Genomic DNA, 16,019 nt, shown 5'->3' with positions numbered 1-16,019 from the left:
GTGACCCGTGTGGTTTTTAAACAAAAATTCTTAATATGGGGCAAATTTTAAGGCTTCACTTTTTCTTGTTTTTTTTTCCCTTTCTAGCTCCCTTGGGGCTTCATATGGAGGTTCCAAGACATCTCTTATTGTTATACACGTCTTTTATATGAAAATTTTGAATTTTGACTTAAAATGTTGCTTGTCTTATTTTCACCATCATGAGTATTTTTCTGCAATTTTCTGAGAAATTGGATGTTTTAGAGCCTGCAAAGCCTTAAAATTTTCTTAGCTTGTTCTTGATATTTTGGCCAGCGAAGCCTTCTTATATAGTTTATTCTATCAAAAAACGTGTGCAACTAAACCAAACTGAGTTCATCTGAAAGTACAATATAAGCAGACCAAGTGTATTGAAGCCTGAATTTTTAGAAAAAGCTTCCAAGCTCATATGCACATATCTCTAATTATTATGGCTTTGTTAATTTTTCGAAAGTAGTGCTAATTGCTATACATAGAAGTACCTCATTACTTAATCCTTTGAACAATAGAATTTTATTGCTTAATTAATGGCTTCTTGATAGCTATTCATATAACACTTAATTACCATGTCAATTATGATGGCTTTGTTTTCAGTTGTATTTTCCTGCCAATAATTTTTTTTCCAATCCAAATATTACAAAGACATTGAAACAAGGTCGAGAGAAATTCATCGGCTGATTGTATAATTGGAAAAGCATATGTTTTAAATGCTAAAAGAAACAGGTAGGTATCTTTATTTTAAGACCAAGTTCACACGCTACGGCTCCGTTTCACTCCAAACAAAATTAAGCCATTATATTGGTTAAATTCAAGTTTTATTACGTCACTTCTAACCAATAGTATGGCTTCATTTCGTTTCGGAGCGAAATGGAAACGTTACATGCGAACATGGTTTAAATATTTACCACCTAAGTAGAACTAAGTTGATAAAAGACTCAATCTTAACTTTTCCTCCTTATCAGTTATCAAAAGGATTCAAACAATAAATTGTAGACACATGTCATTTCTGGAGACATTTGGACTATCTTCGTAACGCAAGGTCGGTAAATACAAGTCAAGTAATAAATTGACAAAGTAATGATAAATATGTAATAAGTTATTGACAATAATAAATAGTCGCACATATATACATTCATATTTATGTTCCTCTGGTACTGTGTGTTGTATCATGAGATTATTCGATTTTATTAACCCGTTCACGAATCTCGTATCATCTCAGTATTCCAGTTCAGTTCTCTTAGTATAATTACGATATTCTCCGATGTATCTTTGACTTGATGAGTGACGGTTCTTTAATAACTTTATTGGTTTGTCGATCCGTTCTTTGATTCTTCTGAATAATTATAAATAACTTAGAGGACCCCTGAACTAATGAGCCTCTTCCCCTGGACTAAAAACCTACCTCCCTCGAGCTATAGGGGTCAGCCTTGTTCGCCAATCTGACTGATCTTTTGGTAGGACAAAAAACCATGGGATGTTAATAATAAGTAATAAATCTGCTCGTTCTTCATTTCAGCTGGTTGATGATTGTCATCGTCCGTCGTATTGGAAGTTTATCATGAATAAAAAACAAAGTAATCATTAGCATAAGTAGCTCAAGTTAGAGAACGCGACCTTACGTTTGATGCGAGATGACACGAGTGATAACTTCTCCGCTTTTATGCGCATGCTCAATAATTCGCATGCCGGAACATTCGTCCGGAACCGATAAGATACTAGATTTCTGACTATTTTTCAAAACATCAGAAATCCCGCATCCCTCTTTGATGGAATCTGAAAATACACCGGGTACCTCCGAAGTAAATTTCACAAGGGCTGTATCAAAGCAGAGACTAAGACGAGAATGGCTACGTTATGTTAGGTTTTACAGAATACAATATCAATTTAGTAATTTTCTTTCTGTCTAGCATGCTAGACTCGTTTGTGAGGAGCAGTAGACAATGCTATCGTCCGTTTAGAGGGTCAGTAAATGTGGGAAAATATATTTGGGCAGAGTCAGGGCGTCGGGCGGTTTACGGGAAAAAACTGATGGTAGAGTTTGAAACAAACGCTGTAAATCTCCACCCCGGGCTAGTCACCGTTTTCAAATTCATCCCACCTCCTACAATATTCCCTTTTTTAGTGATCTTGTGTAGACGATAGGATAGAGAAGGAGTAGAGTAGCTTTTTTATTTGGGGACAAGCTGGAGTTTTTACAAGCTCTCGTTTGATTTGGTTGGTCGTTAACCTGTAATAAAACAATTTTGTTACTTTTTCTAAAGAATGCGTCATCTCTATTATTTCAAATAACCAATTAGTGAAGTCTCTTGTAAAAACTCCAGCTCATCCCTTTATTTGGTCCAGATTTCTACTCTAGTTAAGTTAGACTGAGTAATACTAACGTTAGTTGTTCTATGTAATAATTTTAGTTTAGCCTTGTAAAAGTGTAATGAAAAGTGCACTTTGTCGCAATACAAGAATTTCTTTATGTATACCTTTTGGCACTAATAAAATTTGAGTCAAGGTATAAATTACATGCGTAACTTGAAGGTAATCTTTTGAGTCAAGGTATGTATTACATGCGTAGTTTGAAGGTAATCTTTTGACTGAGAAAGTCAAACAAAAAAAATAAATAGTTCCATCAATTTTAGTTCATAAAAATGTTCAAAACATTTTTATCGTTTGTCATATATTTTGCAAGTCTAGTAACATAGTTATGTGAATCAAAAGCAAAATTATCGAGATAGTAAAAAAAGACCAAGTAGTTTTAAATTTTCGCAAGATTTTTCTCTCTCTGTGGATGTAAGTTTTATTGGGTATAATGGCTTCATCTTATCGTAGGAACATACTTAGTATCAGTAAGCCTGATCAACACGCCTTTGGAATGTCGTAAGTAATATTTTATAAAGACTTCACGTTTCTCTGTCTCATTTAAAGATCAGCGTTGTTTTATCTCAGTAACTTTCTAAAGGTCCAAAACTCCTATTTTCAAGTCCAAAGACGAGTTCATTTGAATCCAGTTTAAAGCCAATTGTGGTACCTCAGTACCTCGGTACCTCTTCTGTAGACTTTAAAAGTGTAAGAAAAAAGACAATGCATAAGACCCCCCCCAGTCACCTTTCAAGTCACACACAAAAAAATTCCAGATCAAGTTATCAGAAGTTCAATTTCCATTTAATCACGATCACGCAATCACGCGCTTTTAAAATCTTAAATCACGAAATCACGAACTTGAAAAACGCCAATAACGCCATCACGACAACCACTGGAGGGCCTCATGCATGACTTTGACTAGAAATGTCAACCAAATCTTTGCTTCTTTTTGACTAACAATAGTGTTGATCTTCCTCCTTTCTACCCCATTCTTCAAAATAACACGGATGTTAATTTAGGGTAAGAACTCGTTTGGCTTCTTTTTTTCATTGAGTGGTGTAGTTGTGATATTGCTGAGATATCTATCTACCATGTAGTACAGTTGACGCTCTCTAATCCGATTTTCAAGGAGAATTGGATTTTCATCGAATAAGGGAGAGTATCGAATAGTAGAACGTCGAATTAGAGAGCGTCGACTGTATTTAGAAAGACAAATTTGACATTAGATAGAGCGTTGGTTGCTTATGTCAGTTGAAAAAAGATCGGTCATACTCAGGCTGCTAGAATGAATGTTGAAGTGAATAGAAAACATGAAATATTGCGTTATTATATCCTGCCTGGGCACTTACGTCTCTTCATTCTACTCCCGATAATACACGAAAAGCCAGGAAACCTTGAGACAGCAAGGACACTTGTATAGCTATACAAGTGTCCTTGGAGACAGGGGTGTTAAATTGTAACCCAGCAATCCGAGCAAAGTAAGGTCATATATTTCACGAGCTTTTTTACAGCTAGACTTCTCACGTCTGTCTGACTTCCTTTAGCATGATCCTGGCATATCCTCTTGACTCTAAAAACATAAAACATTAAGTATCTGTCACCCTAAAAGTTGCTGTAATGCGACACCATATAGCATGAAATTGTCCACATTTTTCGTAGTGTTTTCAAATCATAAGTACCTCTCGGTCAACCTAACAATTGTTACTCTGTGTTTTTTGTTGTTGTGTATTGCCAAACTTTTACTGGAAACTTTTGTATATTTTTTCATCGTTGATGACACAGAAGGGCGAGAGAATATCAAACAGATGAACCACAATCATCATCATCAGGAGCAGGAGAAGGAATGTCGATTTTTCATCATGAAGCAAAAAGGATTCAACAAAAACAGAAATCACACGAAGGAGGTAGTTTTTATTTTGTTTTCCCCTACAAAAGGTGGGCCCCGCGGGGTTGGAGGTCAGGGTTGTGGGTTAGCCCTACTACTGGTGGTTGGCTTAGCCTCTGGCATTGTGTTTTGTACTGACTTGAGACTTATTCTTGTGACAAAGAACAATACTCAACAATCCTCAAAACAACTCGACATAATACAACTCTCAAAGCTGGAATAATTTGTACCCATCCCTTCAGTTTGATGCTTTTTGATTTGGATACATAAAATGTACTACACACCCGAGTGAAAGATACGCATTGATGTAACAGTGCCGTAGGAAGCATTTTCATATTGGGGGGGGGCTGAAGCTTAGTGACACCGCGAGGGCCAACCATGGCTTGGCCCGAGGGGGGAAAATTTGAAAATTTGAGCTCTAGATTGCTTGAAAATGCACTCATAACATGCACTTAAAAGACAATTATGACAAATTAAAAAAGTAAAACTTTGCATTTTGCAAAATAACTATTTTTGAAAAAATTATTGGGGGCCCCCCCTTGCCCCCCCCCCAGTTGCTACGGTATATATATATAGCCCCGTCAGAGTTTAATGGTCCTATATTATGGTCTCCGTTGGGTTAATAGTTCCATAAGTTGGGAAACATATATTGCATACTGCCCCGCTGGATAAAACTCGCCGATTTTTGTGTATTGATAGAACTTAGAAGTGCAAAACGCGTGAGAACCAACAGAATCATAAAAACAGACTACCGTTTCTGGGAAAAAATGTCGGGGGAAAGCAAGGAACTTCTATAAAAATAGTGACGAAAATTTTGAGGGGGCATCGATGGAGGGGGTGACGAAATTTTTCCCCAACATTTTATCATCCGACCAAAACTTTTACCATTTTTTATCCCTGACCAAAACTTTTACCCTAAATTTTATACTCTCCAACCAAAAACTAAATCCAAATTTTTACACCTGAATTACATAAGTTAGTGCTTTAAAGGGAGGGGGGGGTTTCAGGGGTCTTAAATACCGTCATACCGACAAAAACTTGGGTCAAATACCGTAATACCGTCGATAAAAGAAGCCTTATTACCTAAATACCGATACCGGTAGAAAACGAAATACCGTAATCCCGTCGTTTTTTTCTGGTAATCGTCAGCCGTGCAAAATTACTCGAATCTGATTGGTTTAGAGGAGTGCAATTAATCGTTAATTGCACTATTACCACTTTTTGCACTCTTCGGCGGGGGGACACTTTTGTCCCCTTATTCTTTTCTCTCCCAAGTCCTGTGTCAGAGACTTTTTTTTACTATATAATAAAAAACAAAGACATTTTTTTTCTTCAATATAAAAAAGAACAAAGAAATTTTACTTTACAATAGCTTCTTTTAATTGAAAACAAAGAATTCGAATGTCAAAAATTTCCCCTTTTTCTGAAAAAACTATGATTTACTAATGATTATTTACTGACGATTACCTCGGAATCGTATGTTTTGTCGCGCAATTAACGATTAATCACTCGTAACAAAGGAGAAAATACCGTAATTTGCACTCGTCCTTCGGACTCGTGCAAATTACTATTTTCTCCTTTGTTACTCGTGATTAATCGTTAATTGCACTCCAAACCATACGATTACTAGTACTAATACCGATTTACCGGGGAAAAAAAGGCCCAATACCGTCGTACCGTAAAAGTGAAACCCCCCCCTTTAAACGTCGAATTACCATAGTTTTTTTTTCGAGCAAGTGAAGGAAACCAATTCATTTGGACAATTTTAGTCGGGTGGAATTGACTAAATTTTAAATTTGGCCGGGGAAAAGTGACGAATTTGAAATTTTGGTCGGAGAAAAGTGACGAGAGTTTTCCCCACCATACTTACTTACTATTGCTACATTTACATTACATGTACTGTACATACAATTTTTTTCTAAAAGGTAGGACTTGCCAGTACCTCAGCCAGTACTGCAATTGTATTTAGGTACATAGGTATAGACCGTAGCTGTTCCTTCTAGGAGTAGATCTTTTAAAGAGATAAGGCAATCGCGAAGACCTTCATAAGGGACCCAGCGCTCACGGCGCCGTATAATACAACCTCTGGAGCCTTTAACCGGTTTTTGGCGCCAGTTGACTTCCTTGTAAAAAGGCTCACCGTAGGAGGGTTTGTTATTGAAAACACACGATTCACTCCCCCACGTGTTCGATATCGTGATCAAAAAAGAAAGTTTAAAAGTCAGTTGCTGACTGAAAGGATTTTTTATATGATTGTCATGAAACAGAGATTATGATAAAATACATTGGTTTATTGTTAACTATACAGCTTGATTGTCTCATTGATTAGTTTGTGAAATGGAATACATGTAATATTTTAAGACTTGAATGGTTTTTTGCTCTACATTTAACTTAAGAGAGTGGTGATCAGAGAATCACCATGGTTTAAAAATCTTTTTTGTTTGTATTTATATATCGTGTTATTAAAGTCAACATTATTGGTTCAACTTTATAGACCGATTTCTCCAAATGTTTCGTCGATCCAAGCGTGATAAAGAGAGAAGAAGAGGATCTTCCTTTAATACAAATGATTCCTCGGATGAAAGCGGAAGTATCAGTAGTCAAACTGGAAGTCTTAAACGTGCATCAAAATTATTTGGTTTTGGTAAAAAGGATAAACGTAAAAGTTTAGATAATGGTAAAGAATCCCCTGAACTTCCTAATCACCATGATTCAAATGGTCTTCACGTAGAAACTAACCATCATCATGGAAAGCAAGGCCAGTTCAGTCCTGTTCAAGAAAATTTTCCATCGGTTTCTCCACATCATATTACTCCGTTAACTTCAAATTATATCAATGGAAGGGGTACAAGACTTGATATATTTGTACCGTCCACTCCAGAAATGATTGCAGAAAAATCAAGAACTATTTCAGAAAGTAGTTCATTAGGTTTTGAATTTGGAACTGATGGATCTTCATTAAACTTCCAAGATTTTGCTGCTGACGTTTTAAAAGCAACAGAGGAAAAACTTAAAGGTGTTGATTTGAAATTACCGGACTTAAAAAGTCCAGACAAAGAGGATACATCAAGGATAGTTTACATTGATAGAGCGCAATCGACAGGAGATTTTGGTTTTACGATACGCAGATCAACAATTGACAACGGCAGTAAAATTGTACACACTATAGAACCAACAGGACCAGACACGTATGGTTTATTACCTGGTGACCGTGTTGTTGAGGTTAATGATGAAAATGTAGAAAACTTCCGCCGAGACAACATCATTGAAAAGATTGCAAAATCAGGTAAAACAACTTGCTAGGCAAGGTTAAGAGTTTTTTCCTTTTGGGAAATCTTTCACTATTTATATTCTAATGTACACACATACATCCCCCTTATTTTAGAGATTAGAAGGTTAGGAATCACTTTCTTTTCTAAGTAGCCACAAAATTTAAATTGGAATATGTTGTTTGTGCATGGAGGTTAAAGTCTAGACAGAAAGTTATGCTGGGTGATGAGCTGTACTAGGAAACAAAAGTCACCAGTAACAAGAAATAGCTTTTCTTTGAAGAGTAAGAAACATAAATCATCAGATTTTGTTAAAATTTTCAAAAAGAACTCATTATAATATTTAGTTTGGGAATTACAAAATTGATGTCAGGATGGGTGATTCTAAAAAAACTATAACAGGAAAATCTGTGAAATTGAAAATTATTCCTGTTCACTTTTCAAAGATTTCTTTAAACAGGCTAATAACCATCCTGAAAAAAAAGTTTAGGGTTTTCTATACGTTGTTTTCTTCACCATACAAATTAAATTTGAATGCTAGTTTTCATTTTAAAATCAAACTCTTAAAAGTATTACTACTTGTTTAATAATATTTATGTTTTTGAAAAATTTATAATTTCATTATTAAATGTCTGTAAGGCACCAAAGACCATTAGAGATCAAAGCTTTTATGGGGCAGTGGTACTCTTAACCACTCATTGATTTTCTATCAATTCTGCATGATTAAAATCATATTTGTTATTATGACTGAGTTATCTTTTGATGTTACGTCTATTACATAATGAATTAAGAATCAATCACGTTTTTTAAAATCTTGATAACAATCTTAAAATGCATAAAATTAATTGAATTCTTTAACTCTTTCTAAAATTTTGATTTATGACCTAGAACATAAATTATGAAATAAAGTCCATGTTACTTACTGCTATTCAAGTAAAATATTATTGGAAGCCACAATCATACATCTTATATAGAGTTTAAAATTCCTAAAAGCCTTGGAGTGATTATAAGAACCATATAGACCCAAAAAAAATTGAGTGAAGTAGTACTGTAAGTAATAAATAATAATTAGGAAGTCTCTCAAGTGATTTATTTGGTAATATAGGCCAAGGTTAGGGTGTTAACTGATTTCTCTCTTGTCAGTGGAATATATTGATAAAAAGAGACCAATGCAAACTTGAAATCTTCCAAATCCGGTTTCATGACATTTGACACTTTGAAGACCTGAAATTTTGAAATGAATTTCTGAAAAAAGTTTTGGAAGTATAGTAACATTGAAAAAAATGCATTTATTAAATGTTTTAGGGATCACAGTGAAACTTAAGGTTGTTCCTGTTCCAGAACTAGCTGAATTCAGTGCGCGGACTGCTGCATTACAAGCACATACCCCAACACTTGGCAAGGTCAACTTTTCCTCAGCAGGGAGTTTAAGAACCAAAATTCTGACAAAGGTAAGATTCATTTCGTTTTGCATGTTTTTGGTGAAATATGAACTATCTTTCATGGCAAATAAGGTCTGAGTTTGTCGAGTTATTTATATTTAGCTACTTTACAAGATTTTATATAATATAATTATTCTTGTGACACTTTGAAATACATTATAAAGCCTGGTCCTATTCTACATGTATACATACGTACAAACTCTTTAGTAGTATTAAGATAACTGTTTTCAAAGTGCTTTTTCATCAGGTTACTTATTAATTTTACACGTTATTTTTGCTGTATATCCTAAGAAGATCATTGACAATTATTTCAATAAGGCTTTTTCCATGCTCTCTGTGACTATTTAGCTCCCTATTGAGAGAGCATACCTGGGGTCTCTCTCAATAAAAGAGTCTCTGTTATAGTGATGCAGTATTTGGCTTTCGTGCTATTTTGTTGGTTTTTAGCTTGTCAGAGATTAAGTATTAACATTTTATATTGAGATCTATTTAAATTCGTAGTGGTGTCTGTTTGCTAAAGTTTCATTTATAATGAAATTCCTACTTGTCAGTCAGCACTTTTTTTTTAACTTCAAATATTTGCAGATCGAAATTCCTTTTTTATTACTCTCTATGAATTGGAAATCACTGCTGTTTCTTGACATGTGTAGCGAATTCTTTATCCATTAAACTGTCACTTCTAAGTTTTAAATAATTGCTGCAAGTTGCTATTAGCAAATGTTATAAACGGTATATGATGATATTTTTATTCCATTCCTTGTTAATTGGACTGTTTCTCTGTGATAACACAACCATACATAGAAACACTTTTAGCTTGATGAACATTATTCTTTTTATAAGAAACACAAAGAAATCTTTTGACAAAACATGAGTTTTGAGAAATTTCTTATAATTTTTGTAGTTTTGTACACACTTACTTATTAAACTCTTTCTCTCTTGGAGCTCATGCTCTGTTTAACTTAAGTTTAACTCAACTTTAAAGGAAAGCTTTGAAATTCATCAAATAGCCTAGGAAATTTCCATATCTTTTTATCACCGATTCCAGTTGGTCTTATCAATACAACATACTTTTACTTTCAGGGATTGAAAGCTGTATGAGAGAAATACTTTATCAAATATTTGGGAAATTCATACAACTGAAAAATGCTACAAATATTACTACAATAGACTCTCGCTTATTCGAATTTCTATTATTCGAATATTTCTATAATTCGAACTTATTCCTAGTCCCCTTCAAGGAGACACCCTCTTAAAATACTTCTACAACTCGAATCCCTCTGTAATTCGAACAAATAAGATTTACCCTTTTGTATTAGAATTTTGAATTAGAATCTCCTACAGCTTTCAATCCGTGAAAGTAAGTCTATTGTATTAATAAGACCAATAATTCGAACTTCTATTACTGTATTCAAATTTTTCTATAATTTGAACTAATTTGCAGTCCTCGTCAAGGAGAAAACCTCTTAAATCTTATCGTTCTGTAATTCGACCAAATAAGATTAAAACCGTTCAAGTTCGAATTAGCGAGAGTCAACTGTAAACTGTATCAGGATTACTGTAATAATATGTGAGCATGCCATTGAATTTAGAGCTATGAAGTTATTCAACTTCAGTAAAACTCTCCTAATTCTCTGGGTTTAAAGGTTGATAAGGGTAGTGTTGCCACACTTTGAGATTGTAAAAGCAATTCCTATGTATAATTCTTTATAAGAACCAGTGAATTTTTTTGAGGCTCATCTGTTCTTATTCTTTTTTTGTACTTTGAATCCCAAATAGATCTGTTATTGTTTTCAGGACAAAATTGAGGGCCTCAGAATGATATATGAAATGTTTATTTAGGGCCTTTGACGTAATGATGTCGCTTCAAAGCCAGATTATTTTCTATCAATTATTCAATTAGCACTTGATCAAGATTTAATCCTGAAGAGAATCTTCCGTCTAATTCCAACGGAAATTACATGATCCTTCTCTACATCCTTCTCAAAAGATTTGAAATTTATTTCTTTAAACATAGACTAGCATCTCATCGTGTTTGAGAGTAAAAACACTGAAGCGTCACTCATCCCAAGCGTCAAAGCAAATAAAGCAAAACTGTTTTTTTTTTTTTTCGTTTTCACATAATTAGATGTTTTTGCTTCTCAATTAAAAAGGTTATTTACCTAAAATTACGAACATTAGGGGTTTAAGGAAGCATTTAGTCCACCCTCAGTTATGGGTATAAAGAAGTATTATCTCTTCCAAGAGCAGAATAATTTTTTCCAGGGTTTCTCCGACTTTTACCACTCTCCGGCACAATTTTAAGAATTCTTTTGAGCTTGAAAAGGTTTTTCCCCAGTAAATATGGAACGACCTAATTATGTCTTCTACTCTAATTCGAATTACCGAAATATAAGAAATGGAAATGACGATTTTTGCTCTTTTTTAGAAAAAATATTCTTGAATTATTCTTACAATGCTGTTGAAAGATTTTCTCTAAGTGTTATGCTAATATATTTTTTTCTATAACATTTTTCTGATACAAGAGTATAGGTAGAAAAGACTGGCATTGTGACCTTCCGTGGCACTCGTAAAGTTCGGCCTCGCATGAGCATCACTACCTCAGTGTCGTTCGAGGGTCATGGTATACGCCATGGCTTGGCAGCTCGCGTCTGACAAGTCGCAATGTCTGTCAGCGCTGTGATCCCTACACCTTTGCGAGTAGGACCCATCCCGCAGGAGTTTTTTGATAGGCTGGCGAATGAAAAATCAACTCAAGCGAATTCAAGAATCTAGGCCGGTGGATGCTTAGCATACCCAGTGTGATTATCTACTAAAAGCGGTGAACCGAATTTTTAGACCGACGAATTGTATTTTTTTTGTGAGTTGGAGCGGCGAAATCGCTGTTAGCTATGCCTAAATAAAACCCCTGATCCCGAATGCTTTCGAAGAGCTCATATTTATGAACATAAACAGCTCTGAGCTTTCATCGAGAATTTTTAGCAATTAGAGGAATTAGAATTTTTGTGTTTATAATATTTGTGTTTATAATATTTTATAGAAAGTATTAGCGTTACCTAAAGAGACTGGTGACGAATCAGAGAAACAATGGACGGGTGCAGACAAAGTGTGGTTGGTCCATAAGAGTGGGTTTTCGTCTGGTGCACTGAGCAAAACATCCAATGAGAATCACGATGGTGATAAAGATGATGAGAATGATGAAGGAGGCGTGGATATCAAACTAGACCATGGTGGTGAAGTAATCCAGAAAATTGACGAAAGCTCGCTTGAAAAGGTAAATTTGTTACTACTACGCCTGATTTATTAAGACTAGAAAAGACATGACAATTCTACACTACTTGTACTTTGATAATATTTAGGCCTCGCCTTTTATAATATTTAGGGACTTTAAAATTGTTTACATATCTGTACATATGTAAAGTGATAATAGCCCTTATTAATGGTGAAATCTGGATGCAAGAATCGTAGAATACAAATCCCAAAGATGTCATTTACATAAATACACTTTATAATAAACACAACAGAAAAACTTTTTGATCAACCTTACAGCTTTAGCAGGGGTGCTTATTTGAAACAAGTAGCTGTAAAGAAAATAATATACAGGAAAACTCATAATAATTGATAATTGAATGATAATAATTGTATTCTTTTGATATTCGAATTGACTTTGTCCCAGGTGTTTATTCGAAATATACGGTATTTCAGGCTAGGATGTAGCTTTATTTGACTTTGAATTGCTATTTTTTTGCGCGTAGGTGAACCACCCAAAATTCGACAATGCAGAAAATTTGACCAGTCTTACCTACCTCAACGAATCTGGTTGCTTGCATACATTACGACAACGTTATGGAGGGAATTTGGTTCACACTTATGCTGGGAATAACCTCATTGTCATCAAGCCTAAACATCCTCTCAGTGCCTACACGAAACAGGTCAGTATACTTATTTTCGGCTACGATACGAGTCTTTCTTGCTTGTGAATGTTTACCAAGAAGTAGTATTAAAATATAAACTCCATCGGACCTGAAGTGAAAATGAGTTGGAGTTAGATTCCCACTGTGATTTTCGCGAATTTTGACTTTTTTTCGCGAAAGTAAATAAATGTCTTATGAAAATTCTTAACAGGGAAATTCGCGAAAGTTTATGCTCGCGAAAAAAAAATCGAAATCTACAAAACCTCAAAATCGTAATAGATATCAAATTTTTAAAGTTTGTACGCCTAAAGTATACTTTTACTGACCCATATCATGCTTGGGGAACTGGTTACTATGACTCGTATAGGGCTCGTATGCAAGACAGCTTAAGAGAGTTTGGAACTTTGGGGTGTCCAAGCTTACACATGATTTTCTAACGACGTCTATTTGACGCTCCTAACGTTCATATAACCTTAGTCGAACGTTGAAACAATGTTGTGTACTAGCTGGGGTATGATGTCACTCATCCAGTTCCACGCTATCAATGAGCAATACTCTTCAGCTGCGTCCATGATCATATCATCTTTTGTTTGTGAAACAGTCCTAAATAAATTTTACTTTTCTTTTCTGTACCTCAGGTGATGGATATGTTCCGTGGCTGTAAGCAAGAAGATATGCCACCGCACATTTTCGCCATGGCGCAAACCAGTTATCGATCAATGCTCGCTTCACACGTCAATCAATCTATCATACTACAAGGGAATGCTGGGTCAGGAAAATCGTTCAATGCAAAACAACTGTTGGGTTATTTGACTTCGGTCACAGTTTCAGAACATAACACGTCTATAGGTAGGTATTAAATCGAGTTTCTCTTTCAAATATTATGAAAATTTTCCGGAACATAAAAGCTGCGGTCGTTCATTAATCGCGCGCCTCTGCACCCTCATTTTTATACGCGCACTTGTAGCATTTAATTAACAAGATACTTTGACAAGTCACAGATACGCCCTAAAATACAAGTAAATATTTATGTTCATACTCGAAAACTATTTAGAGGCGCGTGATATAGCAGACTCTTTTTGTTTTTAAATAGAAAGTGACCGAAGCAAGATATTTTTTTTACATCAGAACGTTTAATTCTATCTTGGATAATCAAAAAATAGATTTGTCGCTACCCGATTTACATTGACTGGAGAAAACCTTTGTAACCTAGCCAACGTTTATCACTTTTCTCTTCTCTTTTTCGTTTTTTATATTAAAGTTTTATGCTGACCAATTTTTCTTTTATTCCACAGGCGCCAAGTTATCAGCCGCACAATCGATAGTTGAATCGTTCATCAGCGCTCGTACCAAACTCTCAAGAAATGCTACGTTCGCTTATAATCTGTATTCGTTGAATTTCGACGTTTACGGTCTTGTTATCGGTGCTAGTATCGAGGTAATAACATGTTAAAATATTTTGCTAAGTATTTCCTAAGCAAAATCTTTTTTGTAAAAAAACGACACGGTAGCAAAGATTTCGTACGAAAACCTAAAATCGGGTACACTGGTTGTTACAAGTAGTCCTTCTGTTCAGTCGCGTGAATACGTCTTAAGGGAGGCAGTGAATAGACCTTATCGGAGTTTTTGATTTCTCTAAAAAAACGATGCATTGTGGGATTGTTTCGAGTGTATTACAATAGAATTCCCTCAAGGAATTCTTAAGAGATTTCTAATGTATTACACTCGAAACAATCCCACAATGCATCACTTTTTTAGAAAAATCAAAAACTCTGATAAAGTCTATTATTAAAAAAGTAATGTTGATGGTTTTAATAAGATTCTGTCTTCCCCCTCTTTTCCCTTTCCCATTCTTCTCGGTAACTTGGTAGGAATGTTGTTTTTAGAAAAGAAAGTAGGGAAGGAGGCTACATTTCAACGAGGTTTGGAAATCTTGCATAAAGTCTATTTATTAAAACCAATCTTTCAGCTCATCTTAATCTTTTGACAATTTTTACGTTTTACAGAATTACATGTTCGACAAGAACCGGTTAACGAGGGTCCTTCCCGGCGAATCTACCTTCCGTATCTTTTACGAATTATTGGATTCCGGTGACATGCCACTCCTTCAAGAATTGGGATTGGATTTACTGAAGAAAGAGGAGAGCATTTTCTTTGATTTTGATCAACAGGTATTTTGAAAATTCAGTTATTAATTTGATCATTTTAATCTTTTGCCCTCTTAGAGGTAGGTTTCAAGGGAAAATCGAGAGAAAGGGTTTATTTTTCGAATGACTTGACTGATACAGTAAACTTTCGTGATTCGAATTTTAATTATTCGAACCTTTGTAATTCGAACTTGTTTCCAGTTCCCGTCAAGTAGAAACCCTTTTAAAACAATTTCTCTGTAATTCAAACAAATGAAATTCCCTGTTCAGCTTTTTTTCGTAATGCGTACACTTCGTACCGCAATGATTGATATAAGGCGCCGTTTCTTCAAAAATGAACTTGAATTGACAAAGTGCTGCTTCGTCAAAAAAACAACGGTTATACAGCACCACGGACAGCGACATGTTAATGAAAGACCCGATGCTGGACCAATTAAACATTATGGACGAATTAGCTACTCTCGGGTACCTAGTAGCCGGGGGTTTGAACAAGCTTGGGGGGGGGGTGTAAAAAATCTCAAAGCTTAATAAGGTTAAGCGCGGGGGGGGGGGGGGTGGAATAAAAATGTCCTGGGTGGAAAATTTTCGAAAAAAATAATTAGCAGGGGGGGGGCGGCTATTAGATACCCGAGAGTATATAAATTCAATTTATAATATGGAACTTTGACAATGAGTATTTCACAATTCACTTTAGTTTTCAACATTCGAGAGACACCAAGAGAAATGGATACAGCTGCAACACGATTTGGAAACGTTGAACATCTCGCAACATGAAATCAAAGGCATCATCTCATTGCTGGCTGCCATTTTGCTTTTGAACCAAGCCGGTGTCACAGTGTGTAAGTTATTGTATCGGAAAAGATATTGTTGCTTGGGCCTGTTTTTCTGCGTCCCTCGAGAAAAAAAATCTAAATCGAAGGAACGTTCTGTTTTATACTAATCTTGTGCAAAGTTCTATTCAAGTGTAGACTGCCGGCGTCCACTAACGGTTTCGT

At 35.3% G+C, this 16,019-nt stretch overlaps 1 protein-coding gene across 1 annotated transcript in view; it reads left to right on the top strand.

Moving 5' to 3' along the window:
• The first annotated feature begins 664 nt into the window (after positions 1–664).
• LOC136803823 (unconventional myosin-XVIIIa-like) overlaps positions 665–16,019 on the top strand; it is a 32,740-nt gene continuing 17,385 nt past the window's right edge. The window contains exons 1-10 of the mRNA XM_067060553.1: positions 665–741; positions 4,153–4,274; positions 6,750–7,541; positions 8,830–8,975; positions 12,004–12,237; positions 12,719–12,895; positions 13,516–13,726; positions 14,173–14,315; positions 14,884–15,048; positions 15,719–15,863. Coding sequence (XP_066916654.1) covers positions 4,214–4,274; positions 6,750–7,541; positions 8,830–8,975; positions 12,004–12,237; positions 12,719–12,895; positions 13,516–13,726; positions 14,173–14,315; positions 14,884–15,048; positions 15,719–15,863 — 2,074 coding nt within the window. The 5' untranslated portion in view covers positions 665–741; positions 4,153–4,213. The remainder of the gene's footprint in view (positions 742–4,152; positions 4,275–6,749; positions 7,542–8,829; positions 8,976–12,003; positions 12,238–12,718; positions 12,896–13,515; positions 13,727–14,172; positions 14,316–14,883; positions 15,049–15,718; positions 15,864–16,019) is intronic.

This window comes from Clytia hemisphaerica, unplaced genomic scaffold, assembly GCF_902728285.1.
Source record: "Clytia hemisphaerica strain Z4C2 unplaced genomic scaffold, Clytia hemisphaerica genome assembly, whole genome shotgun sequence".
Taxonomy (NCBI): domain Eukaryota; kingdom Metazoa; phylum Cnidaria; class Hydrozoa; order Leptothecata; family Clytiidae; genus Clytia; species Clytia hemisphaerica.
This window is presented reverse-complemented; position numbering and strand designations above follow the sequence as displayed.